This window comes from Musa acuminata, chromosome BXJ1-3 (assembly GCF_036884655.1).
Source record: "Musa acuminata AAA Group cultivar baxijiao chromosome BXJ1-3, Cavendish_Baxijiao_AAA, whole genome shotgun sequence".
Taxonomy (NCBI): Eukaryota; Viridiplantae; Streptophyta; class Magnoliopsida; order Zingiberales; family Musaceae; genus Musa; species Musa acuminata.
In genome coordinates this window covers 33,328,217-33,354,050 of record NC_088329.1, presented here as the reverse complement: position 1 = coordinate 33,354,050, position 25,834 = coordinate 33,328,217, and the positions used below count along the sequence as shown (strand labels likewise).

General features: G+C 37.6%; 2 protein-coding genes across 2 annotated transcripts; one reads left to right on the top strand and one right to left on the bottom strand.

Moving 5' to 3' along the window:
- Window positions 1-7,723: 7,723 nt before the first annotated feature.
- On the bottom strand, window positions 7,724-8,688 carry LOC103978470 (protodermal factor 1-like). The gene is made up of 3 exons (XM_018823386.2): window positions 8,552-8,688; window positions 8,299-8,470; window positions 7,724-8,216 (listed from the first exon to the last, which is right to left on the bottom strand). The coding sequence occupies exons 1-3, from the start codon at window positions 8,637-8,639 to the stop codon at window positions 7,886-7,888; spliced, it is 591 nt and encodes a 196-aa protein (XP_018678931.2). The 5' UTR covers window positions 8,640-8,688; the 3' UTR covers window positions 7,724-7,885.
- A 9,047-nt stretch (window positions 8,689-17,735) lies between these two features.
- Window positions 17,736-19,113, top strand: LOC103978448 (VQ motif-containing protein 4-like). Its single transcript, XM_065129471.1, has one exon. The coding sequence runs from the start codon at window positions 17,869-17,871 to the stop codon at window positions 18,949-18,951; it is 1,083 nt and encodes a 360-aa protein (XP_064985543.1). The 5' UTR covers window positions 17,736-17,868; the 3' UTR covers window positions 18,952-19,113.
- The last annotated feature ends 6,721 nt before the right edge of the window (window positions 19,114-25,834 follow it).

Sequence of the window (25,834 nt, the reverse complement as noted above, 5' to 3'; positions counted from 1 at the left end):
GTTTTATCATCATGCAATTTGTAAGTTAAAAAATTTAGCAAGTGTTACATCATGCAAGCTATCAAGTTTTAGATATATAAGGTAGTAAGATAGCAAGTTTACAACATACATGCTAGCAAAAATTTCGAAAGCAAATGCAAGATAGCTTTCTTGTTGAAGTGTGTAAGCTAGAGATTCTTGCTTCCTATTGCAATATGCAAGTTGCAAGTTTTGCTTTTTGAGATTGGCAAGATAGTAATGTTCAAGATAGCAAGCTCTTTCTTCTCTTTTGAGAAATGTCATTTTTACTTCCTTTGCAAAGTGCAAGCTAGCAAAATTTTACATTATTTTACAACAATCAAGCTAGCAATTTGACAAGTGTTACTTATCTTTGAAGTATGAAGAATAACAAGTTTCTAAAAAATAATGCAAGATAACAAGCTAGCAAGATACAATGTTTTACATGAAGTAAGCTACATGAAGTACGTTTGCATCTTCTCTTTAGATGTGCAAGCAAGTAAGCAAGTTTTTACATCTTCTTGACTTGTGTAAGCTAGCTAGCAAGCTAGCTATCTCCCCCTTTGTCATTGTCAAATAAAAAGAGAAGAATACAATTTTGTATCTCTTCTTTCCTTTACAATAATTTTCAAATCATGATAAAGGATGAATAATCAAAGATGAAAAATCAAGTTATGAATGTCAAAATAATTTTTCATCATGAATATTTTATCATTGCATGCATCATATCAAATCATCATTTATAATTACATTAATGTTTTAATCATTATTTCAATATGTTTGTGCATCATTATAGTTTCAATTTACAACATGCATAATTTTAAAACTTTATATATCATCTTTACTCTATGCATGACACTAAAAATAAATCAATCATCATATCATACATGATACTCATAAGCTAGCAAATTTATATCATTTTAGAGCATCAAAACAATATCATGAGTATTTCATGCATTCATATCATTAATGTTTCAATCATTATTTCAATCATCAAAAATGAAAGATCAAGTCTAAAATTCGAGAAATCAAGAGAAACCAAGATCTATTTTAACAAATCTCCTCTTAAATAATTAATGAAAAAAACTCTTAGGAGATCATGATATAGATAAATTTCATTTAATCTTGTAGGAGAACAAGACCTCAATTCATGCATATAAAATATTATGATTCATATAGAAAATCTCTTCTTTAATAAAATACCAAGAAAAATCATAGGAGTACAAAGAAGAGATCTTGATTAAAAAAAATATCACAAGTAATTTCAATAAACCAATATCATGATTTTGATAAAACTTATTCAAATTCAGATCGTCAAAATTATCAACATCTTTTTAAGAAAATTCAATGAAGACAACATAAATAGATTCTCATGAGAACTCGATTCATGCATAATGTCTCAATTTTTCATTAATGTCATAAGATATGATTTATTTCAACAAATCTCTTTTTTTTATAAATAGCAAAAAGAAACATAAGAGATCAAATGATACAATATCTTGATTCATGCATAAGAAATCTCAAGTTATAAATCTCAAAAAATCAAGATAAAGCTTATTTAAATTCAAATCGTCAACTCAAAATCATTCTCAAGAGATTAAAAAAAAAATAACAAACATACATTCATTGATATTCTTTTTTTGAAAGATCGATAAAGTAGAGATTGAGAAATTCTTTAAGAAAAATATTTTCCTTCCCCCTTTTTTATTTGATTTATTTCATACATGCCCAAGTTTTTATGCAAAGTTAAAGCATGCATCATTATTTAAGATTGAAAAGGGATTTCGTCGTAAAAACCATTCAAGACCAAAAAAGTATAACACATTAAACATAAGGCTTCTTTAAACAAGAGATTTGATTCATCATTTTAATTCCAATGATAATATATTTTCCTTTTTATGTGTTTCATTTTAAGTGATTGATTTCATATAAGTATGATCAAGTTTTTCATATGAAAACATATATTATAGTTTAAAACTTAAAAGGCTACATTCATTATCATAAAAATTGATAATCCATAATCTCAAGAATCATCATGCATAAATTCGAAACATAAACTTATTGAGCATAATATCAAATCATTACTTCAAATGAAACTTGATTTCATTAATCATGGAGCATCTTTAACTAAAATTGAGAAACAATATGATTAATCTTGTTAAGTGTACAAGCATTAGATTTATATTTAACATTTTATTGCATTATTGCATCATTAAAATATCAAGCATGATTTTAATCAAAATCGAAAATACACATTATTTCTTCTTGAAAAACATACATAAGATTATTATTAGATTTAAATATAAAATTTTATTCCTTTAAAATAAAATATATAATTTTTATTATTATTTTCAAAATTACTAACATGATCCAAATTTTTGTATTTTCATTACATTATTAAACATGTAATTTTTAAAAAGAAATTTATATAATTTTTTAAACTAAATTAAAAACAACTCATGAAGAATATCAAGTAATTTCAAAGTAAACTAAGGGAGTTTCGTTTGAGTTATTTATCTTGTTGTATAAAGCTATTAAGGCGTAGTTTGCCACTTCACCTTTGTTGATTTTTTCCTCATCTTCGGAGGAGCTCGATTTATCCCAAAGTTCTTCCCTCTTTTTACGTTTATAGCAAGTAGTTACGTTCTTTTTGTTATTTAATTTTTGTTTCATAAACTTTTTAAGTTTCATAGTGATGAGTTCAAGTTCACCATCACTTGAGCTTATGCTTAAGTGGTCTTCCTATTCTTTGGAAGGTGGTTCTTAAGTTCTTCACGTATATTGCACGTCATTTCATAGGTCATTAGAGACCCGATAAATTCTTCGATAAAAAAAGTATTTAAATTTTTTGATTTTTGAATAATCGTTATTTTCGAATCCTAATTTTTAGAAAGTGATCATAAAATCTTGTTAATGAGTTAAAAATTAGAAAATCATTTGTCAAGAGCTTTTAAACCATTGATGACATCCATAAAACGGGTGTACATGTCAACAACGGTTCGCTCGGCTTCATTCAAAAAAGTTCAAAATCGTGCATTAAAATATTTATTTTAGAATCTTTTACTCTATTAGTGCCTTCGTGTGTGATTTCGAGAGTGTCATATATCGAAAGTCATTTCGCAAGTAGAAACCCGATTAAACTCGTTTTTATCTAAGGTACAAAATAGAGCGTTCATAGCTCTAACATTTAAAGAAAATGTCTGCTTCTCCAAATCATTCCAATGGTTCATTGGAAGAGAAGACCTTCGAAAGCCATCTTCAATAATGTTCCATAAGTTTATATCCAAAGAAAGTAAGAAAACTCTCATTCGAGTTTTCCAATATATGTAGTACATCCCATTAAAAAAGGGGGGATGAATGAGAAAGTGACCCTCTTGAAAGCCGAAAAGAGCCATTTCTCTTGGGTGTTAAACCACATGAGAAATACAAGGCTCTGATACCAACTGTTAGGAATGAGTCGGCACTAAGAGGAGGCGGGGGGGGGGGGATGAATTAGTGCAGCAGTAAAAATCACGGTTCTGAAAATTTCTTTCGTTTCGTATGATAAAACTGATTTTGGAAACCTATTCAACTTGAAAGCGTATTCGTAAATATGTTAAAAGCAGTAAGCAAGTAAGGAGGTTTGCAGTAAGGTAAGTTGCACAAAAGAAAAGCAAACCAGATTTTTATAGTGGTTCGGTCGTCGTAACCTACATCCACTCCACCAATTCCTCTTCCGTTGATGCCACCGGCATCCACTATCGATCTTTCTTTAATAGACAAAGATCAACCTCCTTCTTACACCCCTCTTCTCCTTTTCACAGGTTTAGAAGACAACCTTTACAAGCACACACTCCTCTCTAAACAGAATTCTAAGTTTAAGCTAGAGGAGGGGATTTCTCAAGAGATTTCTACAGCGTTTTCTCACTTTTAAACTCTTTGTGCTTATGTATTTTAACTAGGGATGAGAGGGGCATTTATAGGCTTCAAGTTGATTCAAACTCAGAGCCTAAAAAGGTCTCATCCCAGGTTTCCTGGGTACTAGCGGTACCACCGCCGTTCCTGGGCGGTACTACCGTTGCAAGATCTGCCACAGGGGCGGTACCATCGCCTGACAAGGGCGGTACCACTGCTGGCAGCATTACTACCAGCGGTACCATCGCCCAAAATACCTGGGGTGCTATTCCCGAGGCGGTGCCACCGTCAGCCAGGGTTTTATCACCCTGGTTGGGCCTTGAATCCGGCCCAAACTAGCCCAACTTCGGGCCCAGTTGGCCCCTAATAGAGTTGATGGGATTATCTCCCAATTCTAACTCTAATTATGTGCTAACTATGATTCCTAAGACATAATCTAAGCAAGATAAGTTTGATTTCTTCCAGCGAGCTTCTGGCGATCTTCCGACGAACTTCCGATGATCTCTCGGCAATGTTCCAATGGTCTCCTGGCAAGCTCCTGGACTTCACAATGATCTTCTTAGCGAGTTCCAATGAGCTTCTTTGGCAAGGTCCTAGACTTCTTGGTTGGTTCCGGTAGAACTGCCGATTAACGTCCGGACTTCCAATGAACTCACGAACTCCCAACGAAATCACGTTCTTGACTCCGGGACTTCATTTTGCTTTATGCTTTGCTATTATAGTTAATCCTGCACACATAAAAACACACTTTGATCTAGATAATTATTACAAAGAATGAATTATGCTGTCCGGCATGTCATTGGTCCATCGATGCTTCATCTGATTCTTCGGTGCATCGTCCGATCTTGCAGCCTATTGCCCAATCGGCCAGTTGATCTCCACAACTCCGATATCCTTGGCATAATATCTGCTCTTTTTAGCCCGATGCCCGAATCCATGGCTTGAAGCCTTCTGTCGATACGTCAACCAATTCACCAACTCGACGCCCAATCTTCTGACATGTTTTCCTCCAGTCCAACATGATTCTTCCTGCTTTAATTATCTCTCCCTGATCGAAGCATCTTGCGTCACTCAAAATGTAGATCGAATCATAAATACTATCAATTGGTTTCATCATCAAAATCTGAGATTCAATACACCACCAACTAAGATTCCATTGAGAAGATCCATAAGAGAGCAACAATCATCTACCAGATATCCTCCACATAAGTATATTATGTTTACTGACGAGGGAGAGCTAGAAACTTACTAAGAAGCTATTCTACATGAGCATAAGAATGAGTGGGTTAAAACCTTGCAAGAAGAAATGAGATCCTTGCTTAAGAACCACACCTATGACTTGGTAAAATTTCCTAAAAAGAACAAAACTCTCAAGAATAAATGGATTTACAAATTGAAGACAAAAAATAATAGCTTTCAACAAATATATAAGGCACGACTAGTTTGTGAAAGGATTCAGTCAAAAGAAAGGTATTGACTTTGAAAAAATATTTTCTTCTATGGTGAAAATATCATCTAAGTTGTTCTTGGTTTGACTATCCGCTTAAATTTAGAAGTTAGAGCAACTTGATATGAAAACAGCATTTCTTCATGGTAACTTAGAAGAAGACATTTATATAAAGTAACAAAAGGTTTCAAAGTCAAGGGAAAAGAAAATATGTTATGCAAGCTTAAAAAAAGCTTATATGGACTCAAACAAGCATCAAGACAATGGTACAAGAAGTTTGATTCCTTTATGATGAGCTAATGATATAAGAGAATCATATCTGATCATTATGTGTTTATAAAGAAATTTTTAAATAATGATTTTATTATTCTCCTACTATATGTTGATGATATGCTGATTATTGGCCATGATGCTAGTAAAATGGAAAAGTTTTAAAGAGAGCTAAGTAAGTCTTTTGCCATGAAAGACTTGGGATCGGTGAAATAAATACTTAGCAGAAAGATTCTTCATGATAGGAAGAAAATGAAGATTTGGTTTTCTTAGGAGACTTACATTGAAAAGGTTTTTGAAAGATTCAACATGAATAAAGCCAACGCAGTTTGTTCTTCACTTGTAGGTCATTTCAAGCTTAGTTCGAAACAATGTCCTATAAGTGAGAAAGAAAAAAAAAAGAAATATCCAAAGTGCCTTACTCATCTATAGTAGGCAGTTTGATGTATGCTATAGTTTGTATTAGGCCAGATATAGTTCATTCAGTTAGAGTTGTCAGTCAATTTGTCTCTGATCCTGGTAAGAAACATTGGGCAACAATGAAATAAATATTAAGATATCTAAGAGATACTTCTAGGTTATGTTTATGTTTTGGGATGAACCTATGCTAGAAGGGTACATAGATGTAGACATGACAGGTGATACTAATTCTAATAAATCCACTTTGGGATTCTTGATAACATTTGTAGGGGGAGCAGTCTCTTGGCAGTCTAAGTTATAGAATTGTATTGCTTTATCAACCACAGAAGCAAAATATATAGCAATTACTAAAGCATGCAAGGAAACTTTGTGGATGAAAAAGTTTCTATAGGAACTAGGCTTGAAACAAGAAGGATATACTATTTACTATGACAGTTAGAGCGTCATTCACCTTTCCAAGAATTCAGCATACCATTCTTGATCCAAGTATATTGATGTTAGATATCACTAGATTGTGATGTGCTTGAGATGAAAGAATTACACTTGGAAAAAGTGCATACCAATGAGAATGGATCAGATATATTGACAAAGTTTTTATCTAAAGAGAAGCTTAAACCATATAGGTGAAGAACGGGTTTAGTATAGCCCACCATATGAGGGGGAGAATTATTTGGTCTAGCCCATGGGCTTAAACTAGATGATTTGGAGAGTAAGCCCAATTCTGATTTATTAATAATTAAAAAAAAAAAGACGTACACTTACTACAGCGAACTGCGAAGGCGTGCGTGCAACAAAAATAGCGGCGACGTAAGAAAGAAACATAGAGAAAAGAGAAAAGGTGAAAAAAAGTCAAGGTTTATTGGGGCTTTCGGTCGATGATGGAGCAGCTAAACTTTATTAGTTTTAGCTTAAATTTTATATGAAAAATTTTTACAATAAATTCTGTAATTTTAATAGTACCGATTTAAAATTTATTCTCTCTAAAGTGATACCTATTTTATGAGACCTAAATTTTTTTTTATGAAGATAATATGTTAATGTTTAACCAAGATATGTGTTTTTATTATTATTATGATCCTTTGGTTCTTTCGGAAAAGACTTATTATAAATTTATTATCATTATTAGTGATAGTGAAAGTTTAAGGTGGACTACGATCCCATGATTTTTTTTTTAAATTCAATATCTCAATTTGTGATTGATTTATTAATCTACTATTTAGAGAGTTAATTTTGTAAATTGCCCCTCGAAAAATATTAAAATCGAAAAAATCTCACATTTTTTGTTCTTAAATCAACCCTTAATTTTAATTTTAATTTTAATTTAATGAATATTCAACAAGTGGAATTGAAAGTAACTCATGTTTGATAAAATTCATATTAAAATAAATAATATTGTTTATGAGGATTCATATTCTAAAAATCTTAGGACTCTTCTCTAATTTTCTTCAATTTCTGGACATGTATGTTTTAATTTGAGCATCGGAAAAGATATGCAGCCTAATGCAAAGAATTATTTACCTTTTATACTAATTCTAATTTAATTATTGAATGAGAAATTATTAGATTATGTGGTCCTGTAATTTATGATAAGATATACTAAAGATTTAATTAAATAGCTTAACATATTTATCTTTAAATTTCACAGACTACTTCAAGTTTTGATTAACGTAGACCATATCCATGACAAGGTAGAAGTGGAAGATAATGGAGTTGCTACATTAGCAGACACACAACTTACAGTAGGAAACAAACACGAGCCTAAGCACACTGGCTAGCAGCAACACACAAGCAGAGCTTCACGATGAGAAGAGCGAGAAGGAGATGAACGAGGAGATGAACAATGGCGCTAAACACAGCCTAATGGTGCTTCACGAGGTGGCCCTCGTTGGCCCTCTTGAAGAGCTCTGCCTGCGCTGCTGCGGCGCTGTTGGAGACCACCGCGGCGTTGAATGCATCCCTGACTTGCCGGGCCGTGAAGACGAAGCTCCTGCTCACCAGTGAGTTGAGGAACGACGCAGTCCCTTCCCGGTACAGAGCTCCGATCCCGTCGGCGCGGGTGTTCGATAGCGCCTCCAGCACGCTGGGGTTCCGCCCCAAAGCGTAAGCTGCCGGCGTGCCTAAGAGTTGGCCCAAGGTGCACCAGAACCCGAAGAGAGCCAGTATTGCTTCCGGGTGCGTTCTCCAGTAGCTACAAACACAGATCAATGCATGAACGAGGTCGGAAACCAATGGGCTCAGAAGGATGAGACGGAGATGCCGCTAGCTCTTACTCGCAGGTGAATGGTGAGGGATTGGAATCGGTGATCGGTGTCCCCGGAGGTGGCACGAGTGTAGGAGATGGAGGGGCGGTGGTGACCTGAGAAGAAGGTGCACCTTGAGACGGCACACCGCCGCCGCCACCACCTCCATGCGACGGCGTCGTGCATGGAGTGCTCTGTGAGTCTGCACCATGCAAAGCAAACGTTGTGTCACAAGTCGCATTAACTCTTCACACCAATGCTTACTGTGAAGGAGACACATTACTCTTCTCGTCAACAACGCTAGTGACAGGTTGCTGAGAAACCAGCCATATGAGCAGAAAGAAGATGAGAAGAAGTTTCCCTTTCTTCATACTCCCCTCCGTGTACTACCAAACCAAGCTCAAAGTGGCAGAGGAGGAATGAGTAGATGAACAGTAGTGAGGAGTGACAGGAAGAGTGCATGTCTATTTATACGCAGGTGAATGAAAGTTAGCAGCTTGGATTAATAGCACTGAACAAGAAAATAAATGGAGTCAGGGAAATGGTTGGTGGGCTGCAGAAGAATGCATTCAAATTTCTTGTAGAAAGGACATGGCTTAGCAGAGATTTATATCCGATCCAATTCAGATGGTTGCCTCCCTCACAATCTGGACAATAACATCTATCTAATTCTTTATCAGCTGCCTAATTTGTTCACTCTTGTAACATTGTTCATTACCACAGTTTGGATGCAACTGTGTCCTTCTGGGTCTTAAATGGCAACACAAAGGGGCTCACTTGTTCTATGCTTCATATTTATGAGCATAACACATGCAGCACCACATCCTTGAGAGGATTGTTTTCAGGGTTGTAGCAGAGAGAGAGAGACTAGTAAATTGAAACACTATCCTAAAACATGATATAGCATCTAACTAATATATGTTATCATTGCATTAGAACTAATTTAGTCCAACATCATTTGTAGGAGAAGAATTAGCTTCTTATACTATTAATCCTTCAGCTATGGGGTAACTGCAGTGGGTAGAGTTCAAAGATGATGCGATGAGGACAGTTTGAATGCTAGGTCTGAGTGCGAACAATGACTTTGGGGCATAAATGCCAAGTATTTGTTTCTTCTCCTGCTTTTGTTTTATGAGAAAAAGTCATGTGTTGTCTAGAAATCACAGATTTTTTGTTTTGTTCTGGAGAAACAATATCATCATGTCTAGAATGATGTCTCCTGTGGACAATTACCAGTTGATGTTTCTAATTTAAGGATTTTTGTATATGTTCATTTTCTCTTTTCTAAATTACATGTTATTTTATTTCTTTTGAAGTTTGTGTTTGATTAGAACGTATGAGGATGAAAACCACTGCATGATCGTGTTACACAGTTATGATTATAATATCTTTCTATAACATTTTTAGTATTAGAAAAAATGCTCAATACCATAAGAATGTTTACCTACCGATTCTCTCAACGAATACTCAACTAAAGAGACTCTACCTCTAACCTATAGTACTTTTACCAAATGGAGATAAAAATCATTCTATCAATATATCAATGCATATACCTCAGCATATACATTGGTGGAATACTGGTCCCTCACTGAGGTATTCTTAAGTCTTACTCAGTATGTGTAGATGCTAACAGGTTTGATAAAAGATCGTGCTCCACTTTTGCCCTAGTTGACCCAATAGGTGGTGCCACCAACTTAACTATAATTCGTAGGTCCACTACCACTAACATTTGTTGAGATTCCTCGACCCGATGTAATGTTAATATTTCAAAAGTACCCGAGGCCTATTAAATCGTCAATTGAAGGGATGCTTCGGTCCTCAATCGTGAAATTCAACAAATCATATCACCCTCAGTTTACCTAGCCTAAATTCAAGGCTTAAGTAGCAAACTCGATGGAGGACTCTATATGGATTTAACTATGATAGATGGACTGACGTTTGCAGGAGATACAATGAGAGCTTTAATAATAAAAAAGGGAAGTGATGATTAACCGCATCACCCTCAATCTATCTTACCTGAATCTGAGGCCCAAGCAGCAAATTCAATAGAGGACTCCCTAGTATCTAACTATGATAGATAGATCGATGTTCGGACGAAATGTGATGAGAGCTTTAATAATAAAAAAGAGAAACATTGATTGACCCCACCTCGGGTTGATCATCGTTCACCCAAAAAATCTAAGAGGAATGGATTCTAATGAGTTTCTTTCTCCTATCATTGGAGGTGTTCAATGGTAGTGTTGATCCGATATAGCATATTATAACTTTGTATATGGTATATCGGATGTCATAATATATTGTAGCTTCTCAATCATATTAGGAGATCTAACACAAGAATGATATGCTCGCCTGAAGCTATTTTTCATTTGTTCTTTCTCCCAACTAACGAGAGAGTTCAAATTTTACTTCCTCAAGTATATATATCCTTAGCCCTCAATGGCAACATTTCTCAGACTAAATTAGGGGGAGAAAGAAATACTCACAGTCTTTATCACTTGATTCGCCAATGAAAACCGAGGCATAGTAGACACTCATCTATTACTTATAATACAGATCTTTATAATAGGGCACAATCTCTCTTGTCTCTTTTGGTTATTGATAAAAAGATTATCAGCAATTATACTCGAGACACTTCAAAGAGTTAATCAATATACTATCGTTGAAGCAATGATCTTAGGCAAGCATGAGAAATTACGGAAGAGGCCAAAGCAACAGTAGCTACAATCAACCCCAACTTTGAGCTCATCATGATGGAGGTGAAATGAACAACCTGAGTTATCTCACCTTGGGTTTAAGCTGACCCTCCTAAATATAAATAGAATTAATTTTTTTCTACAAATAAAAGATAAGAGGCTCTTTGGGGACCCTCATCCAATGAAGACCTTGTTGACGAAAAAAAAGACAAGTCCAAATACTATCAGTTCCACCAAAATTATGGCTATGATAATAAAGATTGTTATGACTTGAAAGAGCAAATTGAAGAACTCATATATTCGGAGCATCTTATGTGGTTCATTCGCAAGCACCGAGAACTCACACCTTGTCCTTAAGGGCTAATGGAGAAACAAATTGATGTCATCAATGATGGACCCACCTCGAGGGGAGGGGGGAGATGAGCGAAAAGCTCCTTAGCTTATAAAGCTTATATTCAAGCTACCATTAAAAAATGTCTAAGGATGGAGGATAACATGAAAATAACCTTCAAGCGATAAGAGGTAGAGTGCCTCGACCCAAATCATATTGATGCTTTGGTGGTCTTTGTGAGGATGATTAATACTTGGGTAAGAGGGTCATGATTGACATAGATTGCTCTATTGATATCCTCTACTTTGATGCTTTTCGAAAACTTAAGATGTCAACTAACGATCTTACCTCAATGACTTTTCATTGTCAGGGTTCACTGGTAACTCCATCTAGCCTCTAAAGACTGTAAACATGCACATTATATTCGACAATGAGCTTTACTCCAAAATAATATTAGCTAAGTTTATAGTAATGAATATCCTCTTGATATACAACACAATCATAAGTTGACCAACATTGAATAGACTAAGAGTGATGGTGTTGAATTATCATATATGATGAAGATCCTAGGGAGAGTTGAGATTAAAGAGCTAAAAAGTAATTTAAGGGAGTCATACTAATGCTACCTAATAGTAGTCTCTCTACCAAAGAAAGCTCGACCTGAGACTTATCCAAATTTATCCCCACATCTTAAGCCAATGGAGTACCAATCGAGTTGCCGTTAGACAAAGCTCAACCCAACCAAACTATCAAGGTCAAGGGGACCCTTCCTAAGAAGAAGCATATGTAGCTTATCAATTTCCCATGAGATATGTCAGGAATCGATCCCAACATAGCTCAATTTCACTTGAACAATTTTTCTGAGGTGTGACTAGTGAAGCAAAAGCCTCATAAGTTTGTGCTTGACTACCAACAAATAATTAGTGAGAAGGTAAATAAGTTGTTAGGAGCAAGGTTTAATCTCGATATGTAGTACCCCCAACAGCTCACCAACGTTATACATGTTAAATAATCTAATAGAAACTAGTGGATATATGTTGACTATATTGATCTCAATAAAGCATGCCCAAAGGATAATTATCTCATTTCTTAGATTGATTAGTTGATGGATGCTACTTTGAGTCATGAGCTTCTCACCTTTATAGATACATTCTTAGGGTATAACAAAATAAAAAGGTGCTAGAGGATCAATAATATACTTTATTTATCATAGATTGAGGCATATATTGTTATTGAGTAATGCCCTTCGGGTATAAAAATACAGGAGCAATATATCAAAAGATAATAAATAAAATATTCAAGCATAAGATTGGGAGGAATATTGAAGTTTATATAGATGACATGATAGTAGAAAGTAAGATGATTGACTCGCATAGTTGACCGAGACATTTCAAGTTATGAAAAAGTTTAATATACATCTCAATTCAATCAAATGCATCTTCAAAGTTAGCTCAGGGCAGTTCCTCAAGTTCATTATCCATCAAAGAGAAATAGATATAAAACTTGAGAGAGGACGAGTCATTTTAGAGATGCATCCATATTGGTCAATAAAGAAGGTTCAATAGTTAACGGATTGACTTATGGCACTTAGTCGATTTTTATCCTGATCCGACAGTAGGTGTTTACCTTTCTTTCGGGAATTGAAGGACCTAAAGGGTTTCCTTTGGATCAAGGAGTGCCAAAATACATTTAAGAAGCTGAAGGATTACCTTACCAAGTTGTTGTAGCTCACTTCCTCTACCTCGGGCGAGATTCTAAGCGAGCTTACTTCAAGTTCAAAATCTCTAACAACAAAATTGAATATGAGACACTTCGAAGCTTTGGCTTGCTTGAGAGTTTCAAATTCAAGATTTGATAGTGTTCGATAACTCGCAATTGATTGTGAACCAAATAAAGGGGAACTATGAGGCCTGAGATATAACCATGATAATATATCTTGTCAAAGTTTATAAACTAATCTCAGTTTCTCTAGACTTAATGTGTTGTAGGTTCCCTATGAACATAATACCCAAGCAAATGTACTTGCTAGGTTAGCTTTGACTCAGGATGTGAAAGATGGTCGATCACTAATCGAGATGCTTTCAGCTTAAACTATAGACATGCATGACATGGCTACGATCGGGGAAGAGCCGAGCTTGATATACAAAATCCATGAAACACTTTCAAGTGATCCCATGTTGGCATCAAGAGTCAAGCATCATTAAGCATAGTATTGCCCAATTAATTACTTGCATTGTAAGTTTTTTAATTAATCATTTCTTATATGTCTAACACCTTGAGAGGTCGGGAGGGTGCTAGTCGAGGTGTATAAGGGTATATACATGGAGCATATTAGTGTTTGAAGTATCATTTTCCAAATACTTCAGTAAGGTATCTACTAGTTGATGCTGTGCAAGGATGTGATAGCCTATGCCTAAAAATATGATATGTGCTCGAGGTATGTATGGATATAACATCAACTGATAATCCCTTCGAGTCTAATCAATTGTGGGTAGCCCTTCACTTAGTAAAGCATGGACATCCTCAAGCCCTTTCCACTATCCTCAAGCTAGTAAAAGTTTTTTATCATTGGAGTTGACTATTTTATAAAATAAGTGGAAGCTAAGCCACTAGCATCGATCGCTGAGAAGCAAGTCAAAGAATTCATATAGAAGAATATCATCACCCGCTTTAGAATTTTGAGAGTCATAATCATTGACAATGAAACTTAATTCAATAACGTAAAGTTCATGGAGTTTTGTTAATCTTATGGAGATCAAATCGATAGTTCATTCTCATACTAATAGTCTTGTCAAGGTGACTAATCGAGTCATTCTCGAAGGGTTAAAAAAGAGGATTATAGAGAAAAAGACACTTGGGTAGATGAGATACCGAGTATCTTGTGGCTCTCTTGGATGACACCTAAAATTAGATTAAGAGTCACCATTCAACCTAGCCTTTAGTATCAAAACTGTCTTGCCATATGAGATAGTCTTTTGAATATCTCGGGTTCGAGAATTTTGATGAGAAAATCTTTGAAAGACTTTGGGCCAGATTCAACCTAATCAATGTGATTAGAGTCGATGACACTTAAGGGTACTAAGATATAAAAAAGTGATAGCCAAGCTTTATAACCAAGGTGTTTACCCATGTGGAGTCAGATTAGGAGACTTGATGCTTTGAAAAGCTAAAGCCAATGACCTAATTAGATCTCAAAGTAAGTTAGCATTAAACTAAAAAAGACCCTATCCAGTCATCAAAGTCGTCTTAGACGGAACCTATCACTTCAAAATGAGAAGGGATAGTTATGTAAGAACATAGTACATTGTAAACTTCAAGAAATTCTATTCTTAAGGAATCTCTCGAGGTTGGGTTGGGATGATTATGTCCTAAGTGTAATGCTTTAGTTTACTATGTCTTTGGCACTAATTGTTAGAAAAAAAGAGGGATATTCTCAAAGTGCATGTGTTGTAAGTCAAGAAAAGAAATTTTCATTACTTTAAAAAGACTACATCAACTCGACCACACCGATATATTCAAAATAAGACATTGACCCACCAAAGTACAAAACTGATTAAGTGGACAACCCCAGCGATGCAATAAAGTAAAGACAAAAAAACTAAGTTAGGTAGATAGACCCGATAAGTTAGAGAAGGCCAACATAATATGACAAGGGACTAAGCATTATAGTGAGGTGGCAAGTTGAGATTATTGTTAAAGAACACTTGAGTAGTTATCGGAACATTATGGTCTTTGGGGTACTCGGCGAATAGATCTTCCTCAATCTTTACTTCGGGGTACCTTATCTTGAAATGAGCTAAGGTGATATAGTATATGTATTGATACAAGATGACCCTCGGTCTCTCTAGGCCCTTCGTGAACTCGATGCTGGCCTTGTAGTCAATGAATATCTCATTCCATTACCTTGGTATCATGATTTTCTCAGCCTCTAATGTCTCCCTCAAAGCCTTCAACTTACTGCTCCTACTTTAAATTTGCTCATTTAAGGTGACCAATTGCTCAGGCATACTCATGACCTGCTAGTTGGCTGCAGCAACTTACCAAGTAAGCTCAGAGTTGTAGGTTCTCATTGAATCCAGCTCTCAAGTAAGTCATAGTAGCTCATCCTTCATGTTGCGATTATTGATCTAGACCATCTTTAACAATTCAGCATGATCAACAAAATACTGCTCGACATACTCTAATTGGCTCGCCAACTCAACTCCCTAAGCCGCTACTTCGGTAATAAGTGTTGTGTCTCCCCTCTCCCTCTTTAGCTCATCTACCTCCTAATGAAGATTATTGATCATAAGAAACTAATGATTAATAACGAAACCAGCATCTTGTATGCGATCGAGAAGGGTCATGACAAAATGATGATGCTACAAGTTAAAAACAAAGAGGTTAACTATGATACATCAACAAAGAACTAAGGGGCAACCCAAGATCTATGATTTAACTTATCAGCACTTCATTATGGTGGCCCATGTTGAGAAAAACCTTTGAAGGAGAATGATAAATCTATTTGGTAATCTCGGAACATAGGGACCCTTGACAATATTACTCTGTAACTCCAACATTGCTTCATATTTTTTTATTCTTCTTGCAAGTCCTTGTATCTTGGTTATAATAATATATCTAGAATAGGGTCTACTTTGAACAAGTCAAATATTGGCTTTTGTCTCTCTCATTTTCTTCCTGAGGATGACCTTCGAGGACCTTTGAAAACATTAGCATCTCGAGGTCGAGAGGCACCTCATTCAACTTCTCTTTAGAAGTCTTTAACCTATCGAGGATGGGTCTTTTTTTTTTATTTTTTTGATGATTTTCTTCTTCTTTTATGAACTATAAATGACGATGAAAGGACAATCGAAACGAGTTAAGATTGAATTATATTATTAAATTATATTAAAGTGAAAGAATAGTTGAATTGAGTGAGTTCCAAATTATTTCGACTTTTTACAAAATTATATAATTAGATTCTAACATTTGTCTGCATTATTACAGTGTGTAAAATTAAAGTAGAGCAAAGAAAGCATAATAAACAGAGTTATTGTTGTGGAGATAAATTTGTAGGGTTTCTTTCCTTTTTGTTGTTCCGGATAAAGTGAGGAAACAAAGTTATAGTCTCATATCACACGAATGTGTGAGGATAATTTAATTGTTGCAGAGTACTTGAGTAGCTTGTATTTAATCCTGTTGGACCACTGGTTCCTGCTCATTAAATTAATGAATCATTTATTTCATCGGGTTAGAATTATGATGAATGATTACCATATACGAGTGAAAAAAAGGACTACCTAAACCCATGGAAGGGGGGAGAAGTTGGTCAACATGAGCTGGCCATAACATCAGGTCCCCTTCCTTCAGCTTCATCGACAACATGATCCATCAACCTTGAATGCTGAATCTGCATGGACAAGTGACTCACTACATCATTGACCCAATTTGTCCCACACTTGAGATGGCAATTGATCTGAGGAGCCCAACATAAAAGAACTTGTTTTCCAACCAAACACACCTCTCTCTCTCTCTCTCTCTCTCTCTCTCTCTCTCATTGTTCTTCTTCCTGCAGCTGGATCTAATTTAGTTGATTCTTGTAGTGGTTAAAGGGACAGAAATGGTGAGAGAGATAGAGAGAGAGATCATCATCATCATTTTACTGCATGAAATATGAGTCAAATGTCTGCTAAATTCATCTTTCCACATCTCAATGAGGACCACATCCCTCAACCATGAACATGGCTGTCTACTTCATAATTAAAGCTAAGTTGATTACAACACCTACAAGTCCATCCATTATTTGTACTTGTTGGTCAAGTGTTGATCTTTCAAGGAAAATCCATTTAGAAAATAATTTCCATAATTTTTCTTTGCTTCATCTTTTTCCATCTCTGTTTTATGTTTTTAGACAGAGAAAAAGGGAGGGAGAGAGACCTAATAAGCAGCCTGTTCTTTGTAATTTAAGATATGATCGTTCACAATAGTCATTTAGATCACCATCTACTTGTGGAATGTAGACGACTGCACTCACTTGTTGTGCTATTCTCTGCAAGGGAAGGAGAGGGACTTCCATTGATCCAACTACTGAGGCTCCAAGATTCTGTCATGGCATTCATGATCAAGCCAAACTCCAACTTGATTTGGGAGTCTTTTCTCCTTCCCTGGCTGCCTCATCCTCTCTTCCCTGTGACATTTCCTTGCTTGTGAATTGGATGAGGAGGGTAAAACTTCCCTTGACATGCATAATAACAGCAGCTACTTGCCAGTCAAATCCTGCAAGTCTTTGATCATGTCATCTGCCACTTCACACAAATGTCCATTGATGGATGCCTTTATATTGCCACTGACAGGTCTCGCATGGTGGTGGTCCATCTGCATCTGCTCTGACTTGAACTAGTGAGACATTGATGCTCCCTTTCGCTCGCCTCTCGGCAGTAATTCAAAGATCCATCCAAGGAGAGTGCTGTAGTTACCCTGCCGTTGACAAGCAAGCTAATCTTCTTCCAGTTCGAGATCCACATGATCGTTGTTTGGACCAATTCATAAGACAAAAGAAACAGGGGAGAGGGAAAGGAGTAGCAGTGGCCCCCAACCATGGCAGAAGCCACTGTGTGCCTTCGAAGCAGCTTCAGTGATCAGCTCAGCTCAGCTCTTGAAGTCAAAGCAGCTCGAGCTTTTCCTGAATTGGTCAACATACGGAGCACCATATTTCTGTGCCATGGCAATTTGCCCGTGATACATTTGCACACAGAGCGAGAGAGAGAGAGAGAGAGAGAGAGAGAGAGAGAGAGAGTTCCATTTCAACACAGCCTACCCAACTCCAAGTCTACACAGTCTCGGCTCCTTCGGTCATTCCCTCTCGTCACCCAAATCCAAATCCAACGCCAACAAACACCAACACAATCTCTACTTTTAATCCCTCCTCTTCTCACTCTCATCCAGATTGCCACACCACACTGCACCCGTCAGCAAAAGATTAGATTTTTCTTCTTCCATAGGCACATCCATCAAATGGAGCTGAAATCTCCTGATCCTTCCTCCCCCAACTCCACCTCCAGCAGCAGCAGCAGCAATGGAGTGGCCACTGCAGCAGCCCCTTCATCCGCACCTCTCACTCCCAAGTCCATACCCAGATCCATCGACGCCAATCCTTCCCCCACCACCTTCGTCCAGGCCGACGCCGGTTCCTTCAAACAGGTAGTCCAGATGCTGACGGGCTCCGTCGAGACCACCGCCAAGCACGTGGGCGGCACCGTGGCGTCGCCCACAAGGAGCGGGATCCCGCCCGCCGCTAAGGCCACCGGCCCCAAGAAGCCGGCTTTCAAGCTCTACGAGCGCCGCGGCAGCCTCAAGAACCTCAAGATGATATGTTCTGACCCGAACTCGCCGTTGGGCAGGGCCGCCTTCCCCCCCCGGAGGCAGCCGGAGATCCTCTCCCCGAGCACGCTGGACCTGCCGTCGTTGACCCTTAGCCCGGTCACGCCGCTGATCCCTGATCCTTTCAACCATTCGGCGGCCGCAGCCGCAGCGTCGTCGGCGGAGGACCGGGCGATCGCCGAGAAGGGGTTCTACCTCCACCCTTCGCCGAGGACCACGACAGGGGCCGCGGAGCCGCCAAGGCTGCTGCCGCTCTTCCCGGTGACATCGCCGAGGATGCCGTCCGCATCTTCCACCTGAGATGGCTCAATTGTACACCTCGGGCGCTCTACCACCAAGCAAACCAAATCAACGAAGCATGGACGAACCATCTCCGTTATGTTCCCCTTCAGTCTTACTTGTCTCTGAGTGGTCTCTCCTTCATCAAGATCATCTTTTTCTATCCATTTCTTGGTTATCTGATGCTTCTGAGTCGACGACTGCGAAAATTCTCTTCCCTGGCGCATACTGTGATTGATTTGTGTCAGATTTTTTCTTAGTAGATTACTGTTTCTCGAGAAACCACGTGGAGATCATCCCATGCAAGATCCAAGAAAGCAAAAGCTAGCTGCTTTGGACTTCCACTTGCCGATGAGCAACACAAACAAGACGCAAATGATTGGTTCCTTCGATTCACGACTTGTGTGAGCCATGTCCAAACTCTAAATAATGAATGCTATACGGTGTTTGCGAGAGTCAGAGAGACGGTGAGGTGAGAGCAGAGGCGCCTAGAATTGCATCATGATATATATATATATATATATATATATAATGAGAACAAAAACAGTGTTCCCCACTTGTTGATTGGCTCGAGTGTGAATTAAAAAGGACTCTCATTATAAGACTTGAGCTTGGGGTTGGGGTTCAGTGAGAAGGATGGAATGCAGAGAAATGGTGTTTACTGGGAGTAACCGCAGTAATAATCATGCTAAATAGCCAAGATTATTGGTACTAATCATGCAAAGTTCATCCCTGTCCAAACAAAACATACGTTTACAATATAGGCATTTTGGTTTACTGATGGTTAAGTTCTTTCATCAGATCAAATCATGACAATAGCACACACATCCCAATCTTCCCTTCCATGGATGAGGTCCTCATCTTCCATGCTGTCCCACCCAAACATAGTGGTTTCTGCTGAGATAAGATACTTGCCTTTTGGGACGTTGTGGAGAATTCCTTCCGGTTGTATTGTAACCTTCACTAAAGCCAGAGAAGGAAAAAGGAAGAAGAAGAAGAAGAAGAAGAAGGAAGTTGACCAGGTCTCATCTGTATCTGCTTAATTGACTTGAGATGCAGTACATGGAGAGTGAAATTACAGTCTCTCTCTGCATCTGGATATTTATTAGCTCATTATTATGCATATAACAGGAAGGAAGTCAGCATCTGGTGAAGTTTCTTCTTCTTCGGTGACATGTTGCTGCTAAATGACAAAAGGTAAAAAAAAAATAAGAGTCATATTACTAGGATTTGGCATTTCTTTTAAACCCCATATATTGATTGATTCCTTAAACAAAGTTACTTTGCCAACCTCACAATCGACCTCAAACATTATGTTGTCGGCCATGTCGAATGATGTTCTCTTACTCTGAGAAGGATCCAAGTCTTTCATGTTCTAACATTTTCAACCTTTTTATGCAATCATCAAATCTGCTTAAACTTGCTGTGAGATTTTGTATCACAAAATGAAAACTCCGCCACAATCGAAAGATCAGGATAGATCTTTGATCTTTCAAGTTGCAAAGGTCATTCCTATCCTTTCCTCTTCTCTGTCATATCAAGGTATCTTTTGTTGGCAATCATCTCTATCTATCTATCTATAATGGTGGCATTTCAAAAACCTGGACCTCCTCTCTGTACCCATGATCAAGACAGTCATAAGAACAGTTCAACTCTGAGGCACCTCTGTTAGTTAGATTGCTCTCCATTTCATCATACTTGTACCAAAGAGTACCAGTGTAGATTCTTTTGGGCAACGCATAAGTTGGAACCGATCAATTCATTCATTGGCAATGTCACCAAAAAGAATAAAGAAAAACAATCTTTCAGAAATATGTATATAAAGAAATATTATTCTGACCCTTTGTGTTGCTAATGGGCACAAGAATATGTTCTTCCTACAAAGCTTTTAATCCATGAGCAGACTTTAAAAGGAGAAAGATGTGATGCCAATGCTTTTGATTGTAGTTGTAATGTGGATCAATAGTGCGCCCGGCCAGTCATACCCATCTGAAAGAAGCAGCATAATTTGTATTCCATATAAATTAGGGTGAATATAGTCGGTCCTTCGTCCAAACTTTGGACATCAAAATATCATAAGAATCCCTATCATAAAACTCCCAATATCACTAGATTCTCGGTTCTTGCCGGACCGGTAAATACTAGTAGGTAAGTACGTGATAAAATTGCACTCTTTTGCCAGTGGTATATCATCCGATTAGGGATAGGGAGGGGAAGTCTAAACACAGATGTAATCAAAACAACAAATGATGCTGCCTTATCCCATCCTCCTTCAATAAAGAGGAACCTTTCACTGATATTTCTGAAGTTTAAATTTGCAGACTCGTTTGGTTGCTGTTCATTCATCGTAGCTGAGCGAGCATATCGGTGAGGAAGTTGGGCCTTACAGTGCAATCAATCCTTTGGGTTGATTGGTGAAAAAGCAGCAGCAGCATATATGAATGACACAACCAGATTAATACTAATAATATTTCATTGACTAGGATAGATAGGAGAGTTGTAACACAGGACAGAGATAACACAGATGATACTGCGTTATCCCATCTTACAACCTATCAGCCTGCCCGAATTATTAGAGTACATAGCCACACACCTTCTTCTACTTCCTTTTTTTTTTTGTTCTTTTGCTTTTTATGCATTGCAAACTTTTATTTAGTGGTAGTGACACAAGTGCTTCTCAGTTGCCACACTTGCAGTCGGTGCAGGCGCAGGCGGCGCCGCACTTGCACTTGCCGTCATGCTCGGCAGCTTCTGCGGCAACGATCACCTCGTCGACGTAGCTGAAGAGACGAAACGAATACGGAAAAAGCATTAGGTAAGGTGATAAGGTGTAATCCTAATTAGTTTGATCATCCTCGAAGAGGAGGAGGGAGAAGCAGCTAATCAGTACCTCTTCTCGGTCTCAACAATATCGATACCGTAGCTGTTTCCCTTCTTCCTGCAAAGGCAAAACCAAGTTCCTCAGCCAACGTTGACCTTCTACATATACATATAGTATTGCTGATGTTCCCTAATAAAGCTCTGAGTTTTGACAAGCGATGTGGGAAGAGTCGACTCATCAAACACAAACGGGGCGAGGTTAGAAGAAGAAGAAGAAGAAGAAGAAGAAGAAGAAGAAGAAGTGGAGGGATGGAGGATGACTTACACGCACTGGCTCTTGTCAACGCAGTCGCAGTTGCCGCAGGTCGACATGGTTAGACGAGGAAGGAAGGCGAAAAGGCTCGAAGAAAGCAGAGGATGTAGTGTGTTAATGGTATGGTGTGTTCTTGGAGAGAAAAGAGGCTTGTTTCGTGCTTATTTATAGGCGCTCCTCTCACACACGCAAAGAGAGAGAATGAAAGAGGGGGGATGGGCATTTACTCGTTCGTCTGTGCAGTCCACACGCCACCGGGATAGGCCGTCTCGGGAATCTTAGACGTGCGTGGTGGGGGAGGAGAAGACTTGGCATCGTCCGCTCACGTCCTTGTCTTCGTCTCGTCCCCGCCACAGAGATCGCAGGCGGCTGACACACGCAAGCTCGCATCCTTCCATCTTATCATCCGGAGCATCATCACTGTAAAAGATACGAGTATACTTTTATTGGAAATCTCTAGAAATTTAAAAGCTACTTTCGATCCTTAATTCAATGAGCGTTTACTGTGAACAATTGGTGGGTTTTTGCAGATATGGCCGTCGATTCCTATTTTTGTGAGAGAAATGGTTAGAATCTAATAAATATATATATATATATATATATATATATATATATATTATATTAGATCCTTCCCTAAAGAATTAAAAGAAATATTTATTCATCTGTCAAAGGGAGAGATTTTTTAGAACCTAATATATGAAATTAATTAGAAGCCGATGTCAAATTTGGTGGATAGAATGTGAATCGTTAGAGTGAGTAGATGATTATGATTTATTTTAATATTTTTAATCCATGATTCTCTCATAGTGACCAAATCAATTCAATGTGCATCCTAAATTTTTGTTGTTCTTGTTGTATTTTTCTTGGAGATGGAGCAAGTCAAGCCAATATTGGGGTTGGATTTTAAATGAGGTTTTCGGTCTAATTAGATCCAAACCCATGGAGATGATGATGATGATGATGATAATGTAAATCCTACCCATTACTTCAATGATAGATCTCATGTTCGGATCCATACAGAAATGTCTTATGTGCAATTTTATGTAACAGAAGAAGATTAATGTAAGAAAGAAAAACAGCAATTTGCATGGCTTTCAATTAACTCCTGCGAGAAATAGTGCCAACTACAAACCCATATATTCCCACTCTACGGTAGGGAACGGACATTGCAGGAGCAGGCCGTCGTTGTCATCATGCTCGAAAAAGTCGATCGTCACTGTCGCCTGACCTTTCGATCTTTACTGGAACAACAACAGCCTAGTGTTGCGGGCTTCCCTTATCTACGCTGCTATGTGGATCTCACATCCCATGGCTGCTCGCTGTGGAGGAGTCCATATCATCATGACCCAGTGGGCGTCCGATGTGATTTCAGGCCCTCATCCTGCAGTGCTTTCAGGAAATAGAACATTATCGCCAGATTTATCTGCTCAAAGATGGACACAGTTTGGCCAAGATAAACATAGCAATTCAGCATTACAACCATTTTTAAAGACATACAGAGAGAGAGAGAGAGAGAGAGAGAAAGAGAGAGAGAGAGAGAGATTGAGAGAAGAGATCAAAGCTTCGTAGTGCTACTTCAGAATTCCAGAGAGTGGAAGTTCCTTTAGTGAGACAACCAAAGGAACAATCCTGGATTGCCAGAATTGGAAGGGTCATGGGTGATTTATATTGAGTTTGGCATTAAACCTAATTAGCTTAAGCTATTGGTTGCATGGTGTCCAATCTCATGTATATTGATCATGACTAGCTTAACTTCGATTTATTTGATCCAATAAACAAGAGAACGAAAGAGACAGAGAATTGATGGGCACGATAGCCACCTTCTTATTATCTCGAGATCGTAAGAACGAGAATGCAGGTGGAAGCTATTGTTGCAGTAATAACTTGGTCAAAATATCTTTCAAAACAAGGGAGACATCATATGGTTGCTAAAGAAGGATCATGAACTGAAGAAATAGACCTTTGTTAAAGAGCTAAGTAATGGAGAGAGAGAGAGAGAGAGAGAGAGATCATTGGAAGGCACCTTTTTTGTGTTGCTGGTGTGAACTCATCTGAGCTTGTGCCTCCTCCCTTGAATTGATGGTGTCAATTCCTGCATCTCGGAGGAGAGAACTATCAACTCATCCTTTGGGGACCAAATAAGTGTCAGTCTCTATATATTGTCAGGCAAGCATACTTTATGAGAGAACAGCTTGGCCTGCATCTCTGCAGACAATGCCACTAACAACTCTTAGAACTGGTTAGATAAACTATTGCATGTCAACTAAAATAATCCGAATATGCAAAATTGTGTTCAGATTGACTCATTAAAAGCAAAAAAAATTGAATATAAAACTTGATCCAGAACTCCAGCTTAAATTGAAGCCATCAGATTGAATCTGACAAAGTTCCTTTGGTCACAAAAGAAAAAGATAAAGAAAAAAGAAAAATCATCAAAACGTCACATGTAAGAAAGAAATGTGTTTTGCTAACAAAAGATTCTCATGCATCTGTGATCTGGCGCAGAGATATAAGTTAATGACAGCATGTAAAATATCCTTCAGTATATCATAGAAATGGTTGAGATCAATTTGCCCTTTCTCAGAACAAATAGCCTCAGCACTTTTCCAGAACAAACAAATATATGACATGTACCAAATGCTAAGATAAAGACTTGATCTACAATAAAACACGGTATAACCATAATACAGAGAGATTGGATGGGATGCAACCATTTTTCACTCTGATGATGGTAACTTACATCATTCAGCTCTTATACTGCAAAGTCAAGATCATGTTCAACAAATGCATTGAGCACTTGCAGGTTGTGCAGAAAGGTCTTGTGAGTTAAAGGTCAAAAAGGAAATCATCGTTCATAGTTTCAGATTGGTTGTAAAAGTTCAGTAGTAATTTGGCTGTGTAGAAGAAAATTCTTCTCTTAACCTATATTTATACTGGTAAATGATTCCATCAGAAGATAATTTTCTACTTTTAATGATAACCATGACAACTTTTGAAAAGCATAATATTGTTAGTTGTAAGTTTCTGAAGTAAATAGATTATGAAAACTAGGAAAACAAACATGTAAAAATCTAAGAGAAATCATGTCAAATGTGAAATCCTATTATTCATTTCTCAATTAAGTATATATTGATGCATCTGTCTATTCTACTTTTCATAATTGTTATTCTAAGATAAACTATACAAGGTAAACTATATATCATTAAAGATTAACATCTTTCCTGTTCAATTTCGGAACATTCTAGGTAACAGAGAATGCATCACACATACCAAGATACTCCATCAAGCTCACCTCGCTTGCCATTCCAATTACCAGCATATTCTTACCTGACGACATGATCAACATACCACAGCTAACATTATTCAGCATACAATTTCTTTAAAATGCTATTGTACAACAAACAAAAGAGGTTACATAACGAATAGGTCACAGAGAGCGAAATTGCAATGGGCATCTTTGGGGTCAAAGAAACAACAGGAGAAACATACAGGTCATTTTCATTTTAGCATTGAATGTGTAACTGTGATTCTTGACTGGTATTCTCTAACACTGCTTTCTTCTTTTCTTTTTCCTCCCTTCTTTTTTTCTACTTGGTGAAATTAGGGAGGAATTTATACAGAGGAAGAGAATAGAACCTTCGTCGGAAGCCATTTCAGGAGGACTAACAATGTCAGTGAAAATCAAATTTGAAACGTGCGGTCCAATAGATACATACTCTAAACATGACAGAATTGTCAAGCCACAATAGTTTACAAGAACATGGAGCCCTG